Source organism: Daktulosphaira vitifoliae, unplaced genomic scaffold, assembly GCF_025091365.1.
Source record: "Daktulosphaira vitifoliae isolate Bord-2020 unplaced genomic scaffold, ASM2509136v1 Scaffold_3, whole genome shotgun sequence".
Lineage (NCBI taxonomy): Eukaryota > Metazoa > Arthropoda > Insecta > Hemiptera > Phylloxeridae > Daktulosphaira > Daktulosphaira vitifoliae.
In genome coordinates, this window is record NW_026099574.1 from 4,497,415 (window position 1) to 4,512,083 (window position 14,669).

The 14,669-nt window shown below is 25.1% G+C and overlaps 1 protein-coding gene across 2 annotated transcripts in view; it reads left to right on the forward strand.

Annotated features, from left to right (window-relative positions):
- Positions 1-14,669, forward strand: part of LOC126900191 (zinc transporter 2-like) — a 48,978-nt gene that overhangs the window by 1,484 nt on the left and 32,825 nt on the right. The window contains exon 2 of one of the 2 annotated variants that reach the window (XM_050675698.1): positions 11,092-11,220. The exons of the other annotated variant lie outside the window; for it this stretch is intronic. Coding sequence (XP_050531655.1) covers positions 11,092-11,220 — 129 coding nt within the window. The remainder of the gene's footprint in view (positions 1-11,091; positions 11,221-14,669) is intronic. 2 annotated transcript variants of the gene reach the window in all.

Below are 14,669 nucleotides of genomic sequence, written 5' to 3' on the forward strand. Positions count from 1 at the left end.
TAAACAGTAATTTTTAAAAAAATTTTATTGATCAAATAAGATTAGCATAAATTTTTAACATTAGACTGTAAAATTAACAACAAAAAACTATTGCCATGGTGTCTGTAGTAAAAATTATTACCTCTTTTAAGATAGTGTCAACTGGCGACATTCTCTTATCCGAGTTAGTTATCTAATTTATTATCTTTATCAGTGACTTAGAATAAGATCTCATTAGAAGTCAAATAATACATGTATCTTATAGGAAATGTGCTTTTTTTAATTGTAAAAAAAACTTTTGTGGAAAACAAATTAAACCATTTTTCTGACATTTATTACATTGTGGAGGATTCAAAAACAAAACAAATTCCTGATAAAAAAAAATAAATACATTTTAGCATTAGTAAGATTTTGTTTTAAGTTGATGGTATAAGATTTCACTACTATAAAAGTTAAATCTATCTAAAATTGAGTTGGGTGATTATTGTAAATACCATTCAATTGCAACCACTTAATATTTTTATTACTAAATGGTTAATAAAAAACTCGGTGGTTATTTTGCGAAGGATATGTATTTAATTAGAATCCCCTTGAAAAAAAAATTTAATTTAATTTTCGACCTGTGCTTCAAATACTTTGTATGGAAATATTTTCTTTAAATAATATTTTTTCATGTCATAATTAAATGTATTTTTAACAAACAGTAAAATCATAGCTGGATTAACGTTAAAACAAAATTTGCACTATTGTCAAATGTGATAGAAGTACACCTATAAATACATCCTACAATGTTGGTATTTTTATTGGCACGATTACACTTTTATTATTTACTATTGTGCACGAGTGTTGAATAAATAAAATAAAAAATGAACGCGCGAGGTACGACAGTGGGCAGATGTTCAAGTTTTATTGTAAAATTTATGATGACTTAATGTCGATTGTATCATCAACGTTGACATTCCCCGCAATATTGTCAACACAGTAAATTTTATATAAAAACTAAAAAAAATTGAACAATTCGCAAATTATAGTTAATAAAAAAAATGATCACGGTTTCTTTGAATTTTTAGTTCTAACTTAATACACAAAATTACAGGCGCCATAAACACATAAGTACCTGTTCAATTTTTAAGAAAATTTGTTCTCTTTGAAAGACGAGCGTAGAATAAATATCTGAGAGGAAATACGATAATATAAATTTCAATGGGTTTTAAAAAACCTGGCGCCAGTACTCAAAGTTCATCGAGAAATAAGTTATTTAAGATGCGAAACAATAACTTTGTTTTTATTTGTAGACTAAGAATTGCAAAATTAATTCATGAAAAGGGTTTTAAATATTCCTGTTTGCGTCAAAGTATTTATATGAATAATTACTTGTTAATGAAACTATTGATTGTTAATTATTAGCTTTATTCATCAAACTTAATCGATATTTTTATGAGATCGAAAAAACTATCTACAGATACTCGAGCATGTAAAAACAAATTAAAATTTCAAAGTTTTTTATTTGCAATAACAAATTTTATAATTAATGTTAACTATTCTTAATTTCTTATTATATGTTATTATATTTCTTTGCTACTGTGTTCCCAACAAAAAATTTTTACAAACTTGGGTTCTTTTAAAATGGTTCAAACAAAATTTATAAACGCATATAAGTCTGGACTTTAGTTATCATATTAGTTTGGTAGTCTTTTAATGGTATATAAAAACCTATTTTGAAAGACTTTTTTTTTTGTTGAGTTCATTTCAATTGGAATAACCTATTAAATATGATTGACTAAGTCTTACAAGGCTATTCGATGGTAATTAATTTAACATTTATTTTAAATTACATGTGTAATGAAAATATTTGTCTAAGAGTTGTGTATAGAATAATTAAAATATACCATTGTGATTGTTGTTAATAAATTTTATCAGTAAAAAGTACTGTAGAGGTCCTTGACTGTATTTTAAAACTAAATAAAACGTTAAAAACCATATTAGATAAAACCTTTTAATATACAAATGCATTTGGACATCAAAATATTTTATAAATAATAATTTAATTGACATAAAAGCATTAGTGCATTTGAATTTAACTTCTTGAACATTATAGTAAAAATATTTGAAGCATTAGTTTAATATTTATGTTTTTGCAACAATCAATTAATATTTGAAAAACTTAAATAAAACGAACAAGTTAAGAAATGATAAACTGCAAATGTCACTGTTACATTGTATTTTGTTTACATTAATCTTGAATATCATTAAAAAATATTAATAAATACAAAACTTTATCACGCTATTATAAATATAATAATCGTTTGAAATACGATGATCATTATATCCAACGTAGGCAGAACATGATTATTGATACAACAGCTAAGAAGAATCTCAGATAACGCGAATATTTATAGAACTTTACATTTGCAATTTATTCGACCTTCTTTATTACAATTAAATAGGTGTTGTAAGAAACATTAAGTCATAGTAATGTGAAACTTAAGCTAAATTTTAAATGAAATAAAAAGTATTGAGGACATCCAATTTTCATATAACGCCATAAAAGTGACCTAAATTCTAGTAAGAGTTGATTATATATTTTATATCCACGTTCGACCTCACCTTTCCACGAAATAATTATACAAACAAGTTCACTGGAAAGTGTCGTTGAGTACAAATTAACTTCAATAACAATAATATTAAAAGTCTTTTGTATTGAAAAATTATTTGGGTATTTTTATTTTTTAAAAAAAACTGAAATAGGGATACCTAACACTCGGAATTCTCTTTGTAATGAAATTTATGAAAATTTACAAACATTTGTTTTACATTTTTCAAATTAGTTGTTAAAGTGACAAGTCTGTATCTGTTTGATTTAAAGGTATAATTTTTTTGACTATATTCATGATTTCCGGTTAATTTAAAGATATCAGTATGAGTCCAATAATTTCTTTATCAGTTGGTAGTTTTACTTACATGATAACCGTTTAAATCTTCTGAAACTAGTCAACCTCGTTCGTGTAATAAAAATCTATTTGCTAGGGTTTTTACGGTTTAGTGTCCTTTCACTTTTTCACGAATATTGTTTGGTTAACAATTGATAAATTGGACGTGTTTCTCGTGAGACATACGACCTGGATCGAATGACACATTGTTAAGTGTTTGTTGGGGACAATTTAATGTAAAAATTTTCAAACCAGATGTTGGAATGTTTTTTATTGCAAAATTTTCATATTTTATTGCCATGTTGTTTTATTTTTAATCTCTCGGAAGATATAACATGGTTCGCGTGCGAAGACCTGCCCACGTGTCGGATATCGTTTTATCATTGACTTTACTGTCTATCGTACAAAAGTATATGATAAAAATCTGCTTCACGACGGTCGTAAAAATCTATTCTAAATTCATAATTTGTAATAAAAAACGGTCGTTGTTAGCTGCCGGCCGCGGATTATGTACTAAGGATTATAATGCCAAGTAATATTTAACATTAAAGTTGTTTATAGTTTTCTAATTGTATCGACATGACAATGACGGCAGTAATTATTTCAAGCTAATTATACGGTTAACAAAAGCAGTGGGGTTATATGTCGCCAATCACTCATTACAATTCATATCACCTGAGAATTTTTATATGATAATAAGAAACGATTTTGACTTACCGTTAAGATTTTGAACTGTTACTAAACAACAGTAATTGGCAATGTGAATCTGATTTACCCATACCACCTGTGGTCATAGAGTGTATAAAATTTATGCTCATAGATATTGTTAATCACCAAAATAATTGAAATCCTTCTTTATTGATATTTTTTAAAATTCAATTACTTTTGTAAAAACTTTCAAAAATTTAATACAAAATAATCATTTGTATAATGCGAGCTTAAATTAACATAAAATCTTTATTTTGTTTTAAAATTTTTTCGATTAAAAATATACTAAACAGTCTCGATTTTAATAGCTTTGTTTATAACTGTTAGTGTCAATCTAGTTTTATTGACGATTTTAGAATGGCGTTAGTGGAATTAGTCAGCAAGTCGATTATACATGATTATAATTTATTATCAGCTTGGTATGATCCACACTGGCGCATTTGTTCTATACTATTTTTCGCTAAATACAATCTATTGTAGACTGCAGTTATGAAGAAGACTGTTAGTACGTGTCACCGCTCACGTACACCTGTTGTTCTTGACTAGCTTTTCTTCTTGAGAGTCTGTAGAATGTTTCTCGGTGAACTGATGAAAGTGTAGCGACCGTTTTATGATTCCTGACCGTTAAAAATTTAATTTTTAGTTTAGTTTTTTGGTTCTTAAGATGTACGAAAAATTAAAAAATATCCGTTTCTTAAATTTGTATTATACAATTTATTCCTTACATGTAATTACTAAATGCTCCTTTAGGGTAAGATTACGTGATTTTTAATGATTTTTAAACATTTGACTATCCCCTTTTTAAAATTCACTCTGGAATACATTGAGAAATCTGCATGTAATTGATTCGAAATATTTTAATAATAAAAACGTGTTTATAACTTGAATTGCTTTTGAAATTATTACCATAAATTAATAACTCTAATTTCCATGTAGTTACCTTAATAAAACCAATCAATTGTTCATTCGACTTAAATACTTATGTGTAGTTGTAAAAATCAGATGTTAATACTTCCGTGTAAATGGTATGAGGTAACTTTTCTGAAATTAATAATGTCTTTGCATATCTCTTATGAAAAACACATTCATTTTTAATAATTTAATATTATTAAAATATTTTGTATTATTTCCTCAACAACAATCATAATGATTATTTCTAATTAGCCACAAATTTTTATCATCGAAAAATTATCCGTTGCTTATAGTTAATTAGCTAATAGTTGGCACTTTTTATATAAATTTGTGCATATTTTAAGTACTCTATAATAATCTTTTCCTTGGCTTAATATTTCATAACAACATTTTTTAAATGTCTTTTTAATAATTATAATTTTCAAGGATTGGATTAAAAAAAAACTGTTCGTTTTAAGTTTACATATTTAATGACGTTATATTATAATTGAGTTTAACGTTATTCGCTATTAAAACGTTATACAATTTTTATGCATAACTTTTTTAATATTAAAACGTTATTAAATTTATTTCTTTTATTGGATTAATGTCACCAAATTATTACGTTTAATGTTATAAGGCTCAAAACATAATTTACTGTCAAGTATTTTTTTATATGGGCAAATGACTATTTTTTGTCTTATATGATTTTTTTTAAAACTAATGTTTGAAATGTTTGATTTTTGTTTTAATAAGATTCTTTTTAGATTACAATTTGTATTATGTTTATGTAACAATATTTTACGTTTATTGATATCATATATTTATGATTTTTTGTTTTTCATTTTAAACGTTATAAAAACTTTATTCGTGACGTTTTCTAGTCCTGATAATTATATCATCGTATCTTTATAATAACTGATTAAGCACTATTTTTCTTTATTTATTTATCTATGAAACTATTAGTGACAACGCGCAAAAGAATGGATAGTTATTTTAACTTCAAGTGCGGTTGTGGTTATACATAATTGCATAGTCGAAATATGAGCAAAATGTTTTGGAGATCTAATTTAACTTCTACTTACCTTAAAAATTATTTCTATAAAAAAAATACATGTAATTATCATAAATATATTTTCGCAGGGGAGGGCTATGGCAAATTTTAAGGGGGCTAAGCCCACTCTAAAATTTCTAGAATGTGCATATATACAGTACCACGTAGATTTTCACCAAGGACTATTAGAGTGTTTATCATAATTATATTTATGTGGTTGAAATTACAATAGTTTAATAAGTTATTGTGATTAGCCACTTTTTCGTTTTGTGGTTAAACTTGGATTGGAATTAATTATAGCCCGTAAGAATTTAAACCAAAAGAATTGATATTTTTATTATAACTTTTTATATTTCTTATTTTAAGTGTATGAATGTTAAACATAATTTATTCAATTCAACAGATCGGTGTGGTTGATGTAATTCAAAAGACTCGATCCTTGACTATTTAACATCATTGACTGTAGTTAAAATAACTCCAACATATTTTTTTGTGTATACACATGAATTAATATCTGTCAGGGCGATGTATGTTTTTGGATTGTAATCAATGTACGCATGACTGCCTTCACGTTTGTAGTAGTTGACCCACTACTACTGGTTGCAAAAAATATATTTCATGTACCGCGTTTATAACAAAAGCTGTGGGTAAAAGATCATTGCTCTGATTACAAAGCTTCCTGATTACGACTCATTTTATCTAGTCACATACATCCTTATTAACCCTAACGTGTAAATTTTTTTTAAAAAATTACAACTATGATGTAACTGTAATGACATACTACAAGCCCCTACCGAAAAATTCGGGCCTCAATACTTGGCTAAAGTATTTTTTTTTTAATTAAAAAATGTTTTGGTTGATTGAAGTTATAATAAAGAAATACTGTTTCATACACTAAGCTGAAATGGCATTTGAGATTGATACTAGAATGGACCAAGAAGATAACGTATTCTTCCCCAAAATATGATAATTATTTATAAAAAAAAAAATGGTTATTTATAAAAAATATCGAGTACTTAGTAGTTTGTTTGAAAGTTCACCAGTCATTAAAAAATAACGTCCCTAATTATAGTTAAATATGAATCTAATAATGTTATAGAAATTAAAGATCAAACAATTTTTTTGAGCCGTAAAAACTTAAGAACTTTAATCTATAAAATCTGATTTCTAATGAAAATCCAGTTTCCATTTAAATTAAACATAACTTTGTGCTTATGGAACTTAAAAATAAAATTTCAAATCTACTCATTTTCACTTTTTACTGATATTTTATTACAAAGTTTTTTTTTTTTTTAATTAAAAGAGGGAAATGATATGTTCAAAAATGAAATCAGCCAAACAACAATTTCTAGTAGCATATGAAAAACTAAATGTACATTTAGTGTTTGTAGTGTACAACACGTACATGTCTTATAGTTCTAAAAGAAAATGTTATTTTATTTTTAATTCTTAACTATAAAATATTTTTTCTTTGAGAGACGCAAAATCAGAGCTTGAGTAGTCCTCCCTTATAACTATAAATGTTCATATTAAGAATAAAAGTTGTTACAATTTATTTAATTCATTCTCATGAATATTTAAATGATAGGTGTAATTTTGTAAACATAAATTTAGCATTAATCCACTAATAGATGTGTTGGCGGTATGTATAAATAACACAAATGTTTAACAACGACAAAGCGCCAAGTCTATTTTTTAAACAGATAGTGCGATAGCAAAAAAAAAAAACAAAATATATGGTATGACGGTTAATCTGTAGGACTTCAAAGTGTAGCGGCCTTTCGTTCNATGTATAAATAACACAAATGTTTAACAACGACAAAGCGCCAAGTCTATTTTTTAAACAGATAGTGCGATAGCAAAAAAAAAAACAAAATATATGGTATGACGGTTAATCTGTAGGACTTCAAAGTGTAGCGGCCTTTCGTTGACAAAATTGCTTTGTTTAACTTTTCAAAGGCAGATCAATCAAAAACATTTTTTCAAGAAAATATTCACCTATACTATAAATTAGAATTTCGATTCATGTATATTAATGAAAAGACTTTTTTGTAATATCAATCTATAAATTAAAAATATTTGGAGTCTCCTCATATATTTAGAATATGATTAAACTGGTCGATGAAAAAACAAATTTTTGTTAAAATATATTCAGAGTAATAAATTTCAATTGATGATTGTTCGTATTATTGAATGTCAAACGATAATTTATATACTATAATTAGTCAAATTTATTGCGTTCTTAATTGTTCTAAACAATATCGTTGATTTTCACACATATATATTATTTTCGAAAGTTAGGTTTAATATTTATGTTACCATCAAAATTTCAGCTTGACGTCACAAAGTTTAATTCTAAAATTAGTTATGGTTAAGAAAAATTATTATTATAAGTTTTTTTTAATTTTTAATGACTCACTAAAGTTTAACTAAGGTCATATGAATAACTGTATAGGTTCCATGGTGGGTACCTTATGATATACCTCCATCTCAAATACATCTTACTTCCACAAAAAAATAATAAGCGAAAAAATGGTCCTAAAAAAACTAAGAGTCACTTACCCACTTCTAGCCTCTCCATAATCTGGCCCAGTCAGGGATTTGAAAATATAAAAATAAGTTGGGGAGATTATATCATAACAGAACATATATTTTCAGTATCGAAAGTATTTAAGTTCTTCATTAAATATTTCTAATTATCATAAATCAAATCAAATATTGTTTAACAGGTTAAAAAGTTGTTTAAGATATGTTTTAAATAATTATAAAAAACAAATAATTTTTCTTTTAATTAAAAAAAAAAACTGTTTTTTCTATGCATAGTACTATTAGGTACTTTAAAAATAATTAAGATCATGCAGTGCGCAGCAAAAAACAGTATGATACTTTACATGGTTTTAATAAGAATGCTTCAAATAAAATCATTAATCTGGTAAATTATTTTCTCTTGAACATGTTAAAAATTTCTATTACTTAATTTTTAAAGTGTCCCGAAAAGTATACAATTGTTAGTTTTAAGAAAATTTGTTGAAGGATGTTTATTTTTGCATTTTATTCACAGTGGTTATTACATTTTTATATTATGATTGTTTTATAAAATTTTGTTGAAGGTCTAAAAAATTTAAATGATCGCATTGATTCATTGAAATATTGAAAATTTTAGTTATTGCGTGTGACATTAATTATTATATTATGAGTTTGTAAATACTATTTAGAGATGTAAAATTACAGTAATAATTTTTTTTATCAATTTTTTAATTACATTTAACATCAACTCATGTACATCATAAATTAAAAATTAAAAGTAGCCAAATTTATTATTGACAGCAAACATGAGTTTAATTATACAGAATTTTTGTTTTACTTTTTTCAATTCATCTATCTAATTTTTAATTAACATTTACACTTAACCCTTTTTTAAAAACTATTTTTATTCTTTGAATAACAAATATGTTTCTATAGAGAATTGTAATATTTTGGTCGCATAATTACTTTGCGACCAAAATCAACCATATAAAAGATGATTTTTTCTATCAAAATTTTATAAAAATTTTCAATATTTTAAATGATTTTCAAGTCTAATTAAATATTAATTAATATATTCATTAGCTTTATTTTTTTATAAGACTACATTCTTTGGTAATAATCAATATTATATAATATATAATATTGATAAACACTATATTATAGTGTTTATTCTCAATAATATTCGGTTACCGAAAAAATAATTATTCTTTCTATAATATTCTTTTATTATATCACAAGAGCTATATAAAATGTTTTTATTAATCAAAAATCTTAAAACTTGAAATTTATAGTGTATATAATAACATTAGTTTTAAGTTTTCATAAATTTTTTTGGTTTTAGTAATTATTTAAATTCAAAATTTTATGTGATTCAATGGAATATAAATATTTATTTGGTTATTAAAAAATGTTAAAGAGTCAGAATTTAACCTATTATGTGTTTTGGTTGCTTGATATTGTAAAATAAATATTTGAACGATGAGTATTACATTACTCAATATTGCGTACAATGACTTTATTATTATTATTATTTTAAAAAATCTGCCATCACTGATTCTCTACTATAAATTATAACGAGAATTTTCTTTGTTGAGATCGTGTTTGAAAGAGTTTTAGTTTTATTATATATAAAAAAATGTTATATTTTTTTATTAATCATCAAATTAAAATTAGATATGAAAAATATTGAAATTTGGTAAACATAAATTGTTATCACTTTCGAAAATAAAACTGCTATTTATAGATTTATGCACACTTTAATAGATATTAAATCTATTATCAACAAAGTTTTTGTTTGTTGTGGTGTTGACACAGATAACACTATTTAAGAATTTTGTTTATATTATACATGTAATAATTATCATTTGCCAAATAAATAATCAGCTGATAAACTCGATTAGTCATAATTAACATTAATACGAATCCGTTTTTATGAACTTAAGTCATAATAATATTATGAATCAGAATTGAAAATGTTATTTTTTTAATAATTACATTTTATTAAATAATTGAAACAATTTTGACTATTATAGATTGTTAATAAACAAATTGCTTAAATAGCATTGAAACATAAATGTAAAAAAAGTTTGATAAATTAATTTTTTAATTGTATCATAGCTTCTGGGACAAATCAAAAATATTGTTCTAGACAAAACAAAAATATCATTGCAAAACCCATAAATCAATCAAAGGTTTATAATAATTCATGAATTTTCTTATTTTACGCTTAAAAATTCCTAATCTATTGCGATATCTTAACGTAATACCACAACAATAAAAAATGATGATTATATTGAGCAAAATATAACTTTGAAAAAATAACGTTTTCAATCCCTGAAAATGACCAAAGTACATTATGACATTTTTTTAATAATTACAATTATATTATAAGTGTAATTCTAAAAAAAAATTGTAATATTGCTATTGTAAAAATTAGCAATAATCCATTTGATAATGATAATGTGAAATGATAAAATCGCTTCCGTTAAAAAAAAAACAAAAATGAATAGACCAGCTAAATGTTGATTGAAAACTCTGGTGCGTAGAAACAAAAGTCAATAAAAATATTTTTAGCGCAACGAAGTTGGGTTGAACAAACAGCTAACACAGATCTTTTTCACAAATTTACATCTTCAGCGAAAATTTGTAAAATAGTTAAATTTTACCCATTGAATAAATATCACTCGTTAAACGTTAAATATTTTTTCCTCTTGTTTTAACAATTTACAATTTTCCACTAACGTTCAAATTTGACACCAAAGCATAATGTTTGGGTAACTTTAGTACAATATTTATAATTTAGCAAAAGTAAACTTGTGTAATAGAATCTTATACTCATTGTTTAACAAATCATTCAACTTAATCGTACGTTTTATTTATAATCGTTTATTTATGATGAAATCGCCTTTTTGATATGCCAACCTTTTTTTTATAGAGGTTCTATAGCTTAGCTCTCCCTATAAGAGTACTATTTATTTTTAAATTCTTAAATTTTAATTTTAGAACAAAAAAGTTTTGGAAGAATCTGAATTCAATTTTAGCCCATCCGTAGCATCAAGAATGATTTGGCCACTGTTCATAATTAACAATCGAAAGATATTTTGCGCGCTATCTACTAGAGACGATGAAAAAGTAAGACGTGTCGTAAGAATTTGCAGGCACGGAACTTAAAAAACATTTAAATTAAATTTTTTGGAAACATTAAGTTCAAAATAATTGTTTTTAAATCTTTTTCTTGAGAAGTTCTTTGAAGTGTTGTGTCTATGATTCATTATGGTGGTATTTAAATAATTCATACAATAATCGGTTCATAGTGTTGATAAGAGAAAATACAGAGGAAATTAATCAAAGACTAAAGGTGTGGAGATTAGTTCTTGAAGGAAAGAGATTAAAAATAAATAAGAGTAAAACAGAGTATATTGAGTTCGAGTTTGTCAAAGGAGAACACGATGTAGGTGAAATGAGGAAATCAGTGACAATAAGCGAGAACGTGATAAGAGAGGTGGAAAGTTTTAAGTATTTAGGATTAGTTGTGCAAAAGACGATGATCTTGACGAGGATGTGAGCACAGAATTAAGTACGGATGAGTGAATTGGAGAGAAGCGTTTGGTGTGTTATGCGATAAGACAATTCCAGTGAGACTAGCAATGATGAATGCTTCCGAGTGTTTTAAGGTTAACTAGAAAGTAGAGCAGAGAATAAGTGTAGCTTAAATGAGAATGCTTAGATGGATAGGTGGAGTGACTAGAGAATGTAGGATAAGGAACGGGCATATAAAAGGGAGTATAGGTGTATCGTCAATTATTGATAAGATGAGAGAGAATAGCCTTAGATGGTTTAGTCATGTTATGAGGAGATAGGAATCGCAAGCTGTAAAAACAGTTATAAAAATGAATATTAAAGGAAGAAGAAGTAGAGGAAGACCAAAAAAGAGATGGAGGGGTGTTATTTAATGCGGTATGAAGACGGCTGATGTGAGTGTACTTGACTTGGCAGATCATGTCAAGTGAAGTTTTCGATAAATGTTGCCGACTCCAAGTAGTTGGGATTAAAACGAGGAAAAATAAGAACATTCAATAAGCAGTTCATCTATAGAGTTAGGGTAGAAGTTACAACGTATCTCTTTTTAAAGTATAAACTTTCTTTTTAATTTAGGAAGTCAAGTTATAAATTATAATAAAAAAAAACCGGACGTAAACAACAAACTGACTGTTGTCAATAACAACCACGGATCTTATAACCATGAATAAGACATTCATAATTGAGGCCTTTGTGTTTTCGCGGTCATGAACTGATATGAATTATTTTTTCTACGTATATTATTAACACATCTAAAGGTTATAAGTAAATCTTAAAATTTACTATATGCATTATGGACAGCAACCTATAATTGTATGAATATAATAGTGTACAATACATGTAGTATAGTTTTAACTTCGATGCAAAGCTGAAAAGTCATTAAATTTTTAAATTTAAAAACGTTTATTTCAAAAATTTATTTGATATTTAAAAAGTCTTTTTTAATATTTAAAAATGTCATAACTCTTTTAATAATAGCTGAATCAAGAGAAAATTTTTTTTTATAAATACCTTAGGTATTTTTCTTTTAACAGCTACATTTTTTTAAAAAATCTGACTTCTACCCAATAAGAGATTCAAAATAGCAATTTTTGCATGAAAAGTTTACCTTTTCAACTTAACCTTTAAAAATGTTGTAAACGTTGCTATTATGATTCTGCTTTTGGTAGGTAAGGGTCAGATTTAAAAAAAATATATATAAAATGAAACATAATACCTAATTGTATAAAAAAAATAGTCTTTAGAGATATACAAGATATATACTAACGTTAGTCTCTCAATTTTTCTTAAAGTAATTAATTTTCTGAATTTTTTTTTTGGCTTTTATTAGTTACATATGTAAATCCATTTATCTATAAAAAAGTATTTTTTATGTTCATCCTTTATGTCTTATAGAGGTAACAACTTTATTTTGGCTTCGAAGCGAAGTTGAGAAGGTATTAATTCTACCATGATATTATTTATATGGAAACATACATAATTAACTAATTTCTGTATATAACTTATAAAATATAAAATAATCTTATTAAGAAAATGACTGGTTGGTAACAACTTCTGGACCAGTATTTCATAAGATATTAATATTTTTTTACTTAGGTGGTAAGAGTGATGCTAAGAATTTTCTAGTGATAAAAATAGCAGCACTCGCTCCTTACTTCCAGTTATGCTTTAAATTATTAATAACTTTTATTATTCACTATTTTTTTAACTAAAAAATACCAAAAATAAATTTCTTAACATAATTATTGTTTTATGATATAAAATAAAATAACAATAATAAATTGTTCTTTTAAAAAAAAAAATCGATAGGTTAGCGTTAAGAATTACAAGTTATTATAATATATCCATTTACAAAAACGAGCTTGTCTCAAAATAACACAGTTTGGATTTTCCTTAGGTTTTGAATTTAATTGGATACACACCTTATTAAATTGTTTTAATTAAATGTAATATAATAGGAACCCAAGTTAATTGGTATAATTTTTTAAATTAATTCAAATACGTAATATGTTGGCTACTAAAATATCACATAAACATTTGTAGTACTTAATATTATCAACTAAATAAAATATTTTAACAAATCAGTCTGTTAATAAAAAATATATGTAAATGTAAATAATTTACATTTTATTTTAAATAGAGGCAATTTCTTTTTAATAGTAATTTAAACACTACACTCAAAAAAATAATCTGTAAAAACAACAAATGTATCATCAAAATACGTTTAATAATTTTTTTGTTAATAGAATTATTATTTTCTTGATATTATTTCTGTTGAGGAATAAAAAGTTGATTAAATTAACAAGTATTTTGTCAAATAAACAAAAAAAATATTTAACGAAAATATTAGTGGACGTAAATTGATAATAAATTTAATAACTTTGAATTGCTGTATAAATCCAGTTCAATATTGACTATTTCAGCGTATAGTTAGACAGCTGATAAGTAAAAGGTCCACTGAACAACACTTGAAAATAAAAATCCTTTATTTTAATGATTATTCATACTAACATAAGTTTTTTACATATTCCGTTTGATAGCACTGTAAATACATCAATAATTTAGTTACTGTTTTCACGATAAACTAGATTAATGATAAGAGACAAATATTCTATAGAGAAAATAGAATTGTAATCATATATCTATGTAATAAACTAGATTGCTAACTTTTCTCATCATTAGTATAAATCTATATTGATAAGGACTACCAATATTTACCATTTATAAAGAGGTAAAAATTTTATTAATTGTACGTCATATCAATAATTTATGGTAATTAAAAATAAATGTCATTAACGTAAATTTTCATTATTATTAAGTATGTGTTTTTTTACTAAAAACTATAAAAACTAGTTATTCTAATGTTTATGGCTAGTCTAGAGTAAAACTGCCGAATAATTAAAAAATTAAAAATAACTAATATATGAAGAATTCGTCTTAAGTTAGTTTTAGTATTATTAATATTCATTAGTATATGAGTATTAATAACTCGTTTAAGATGC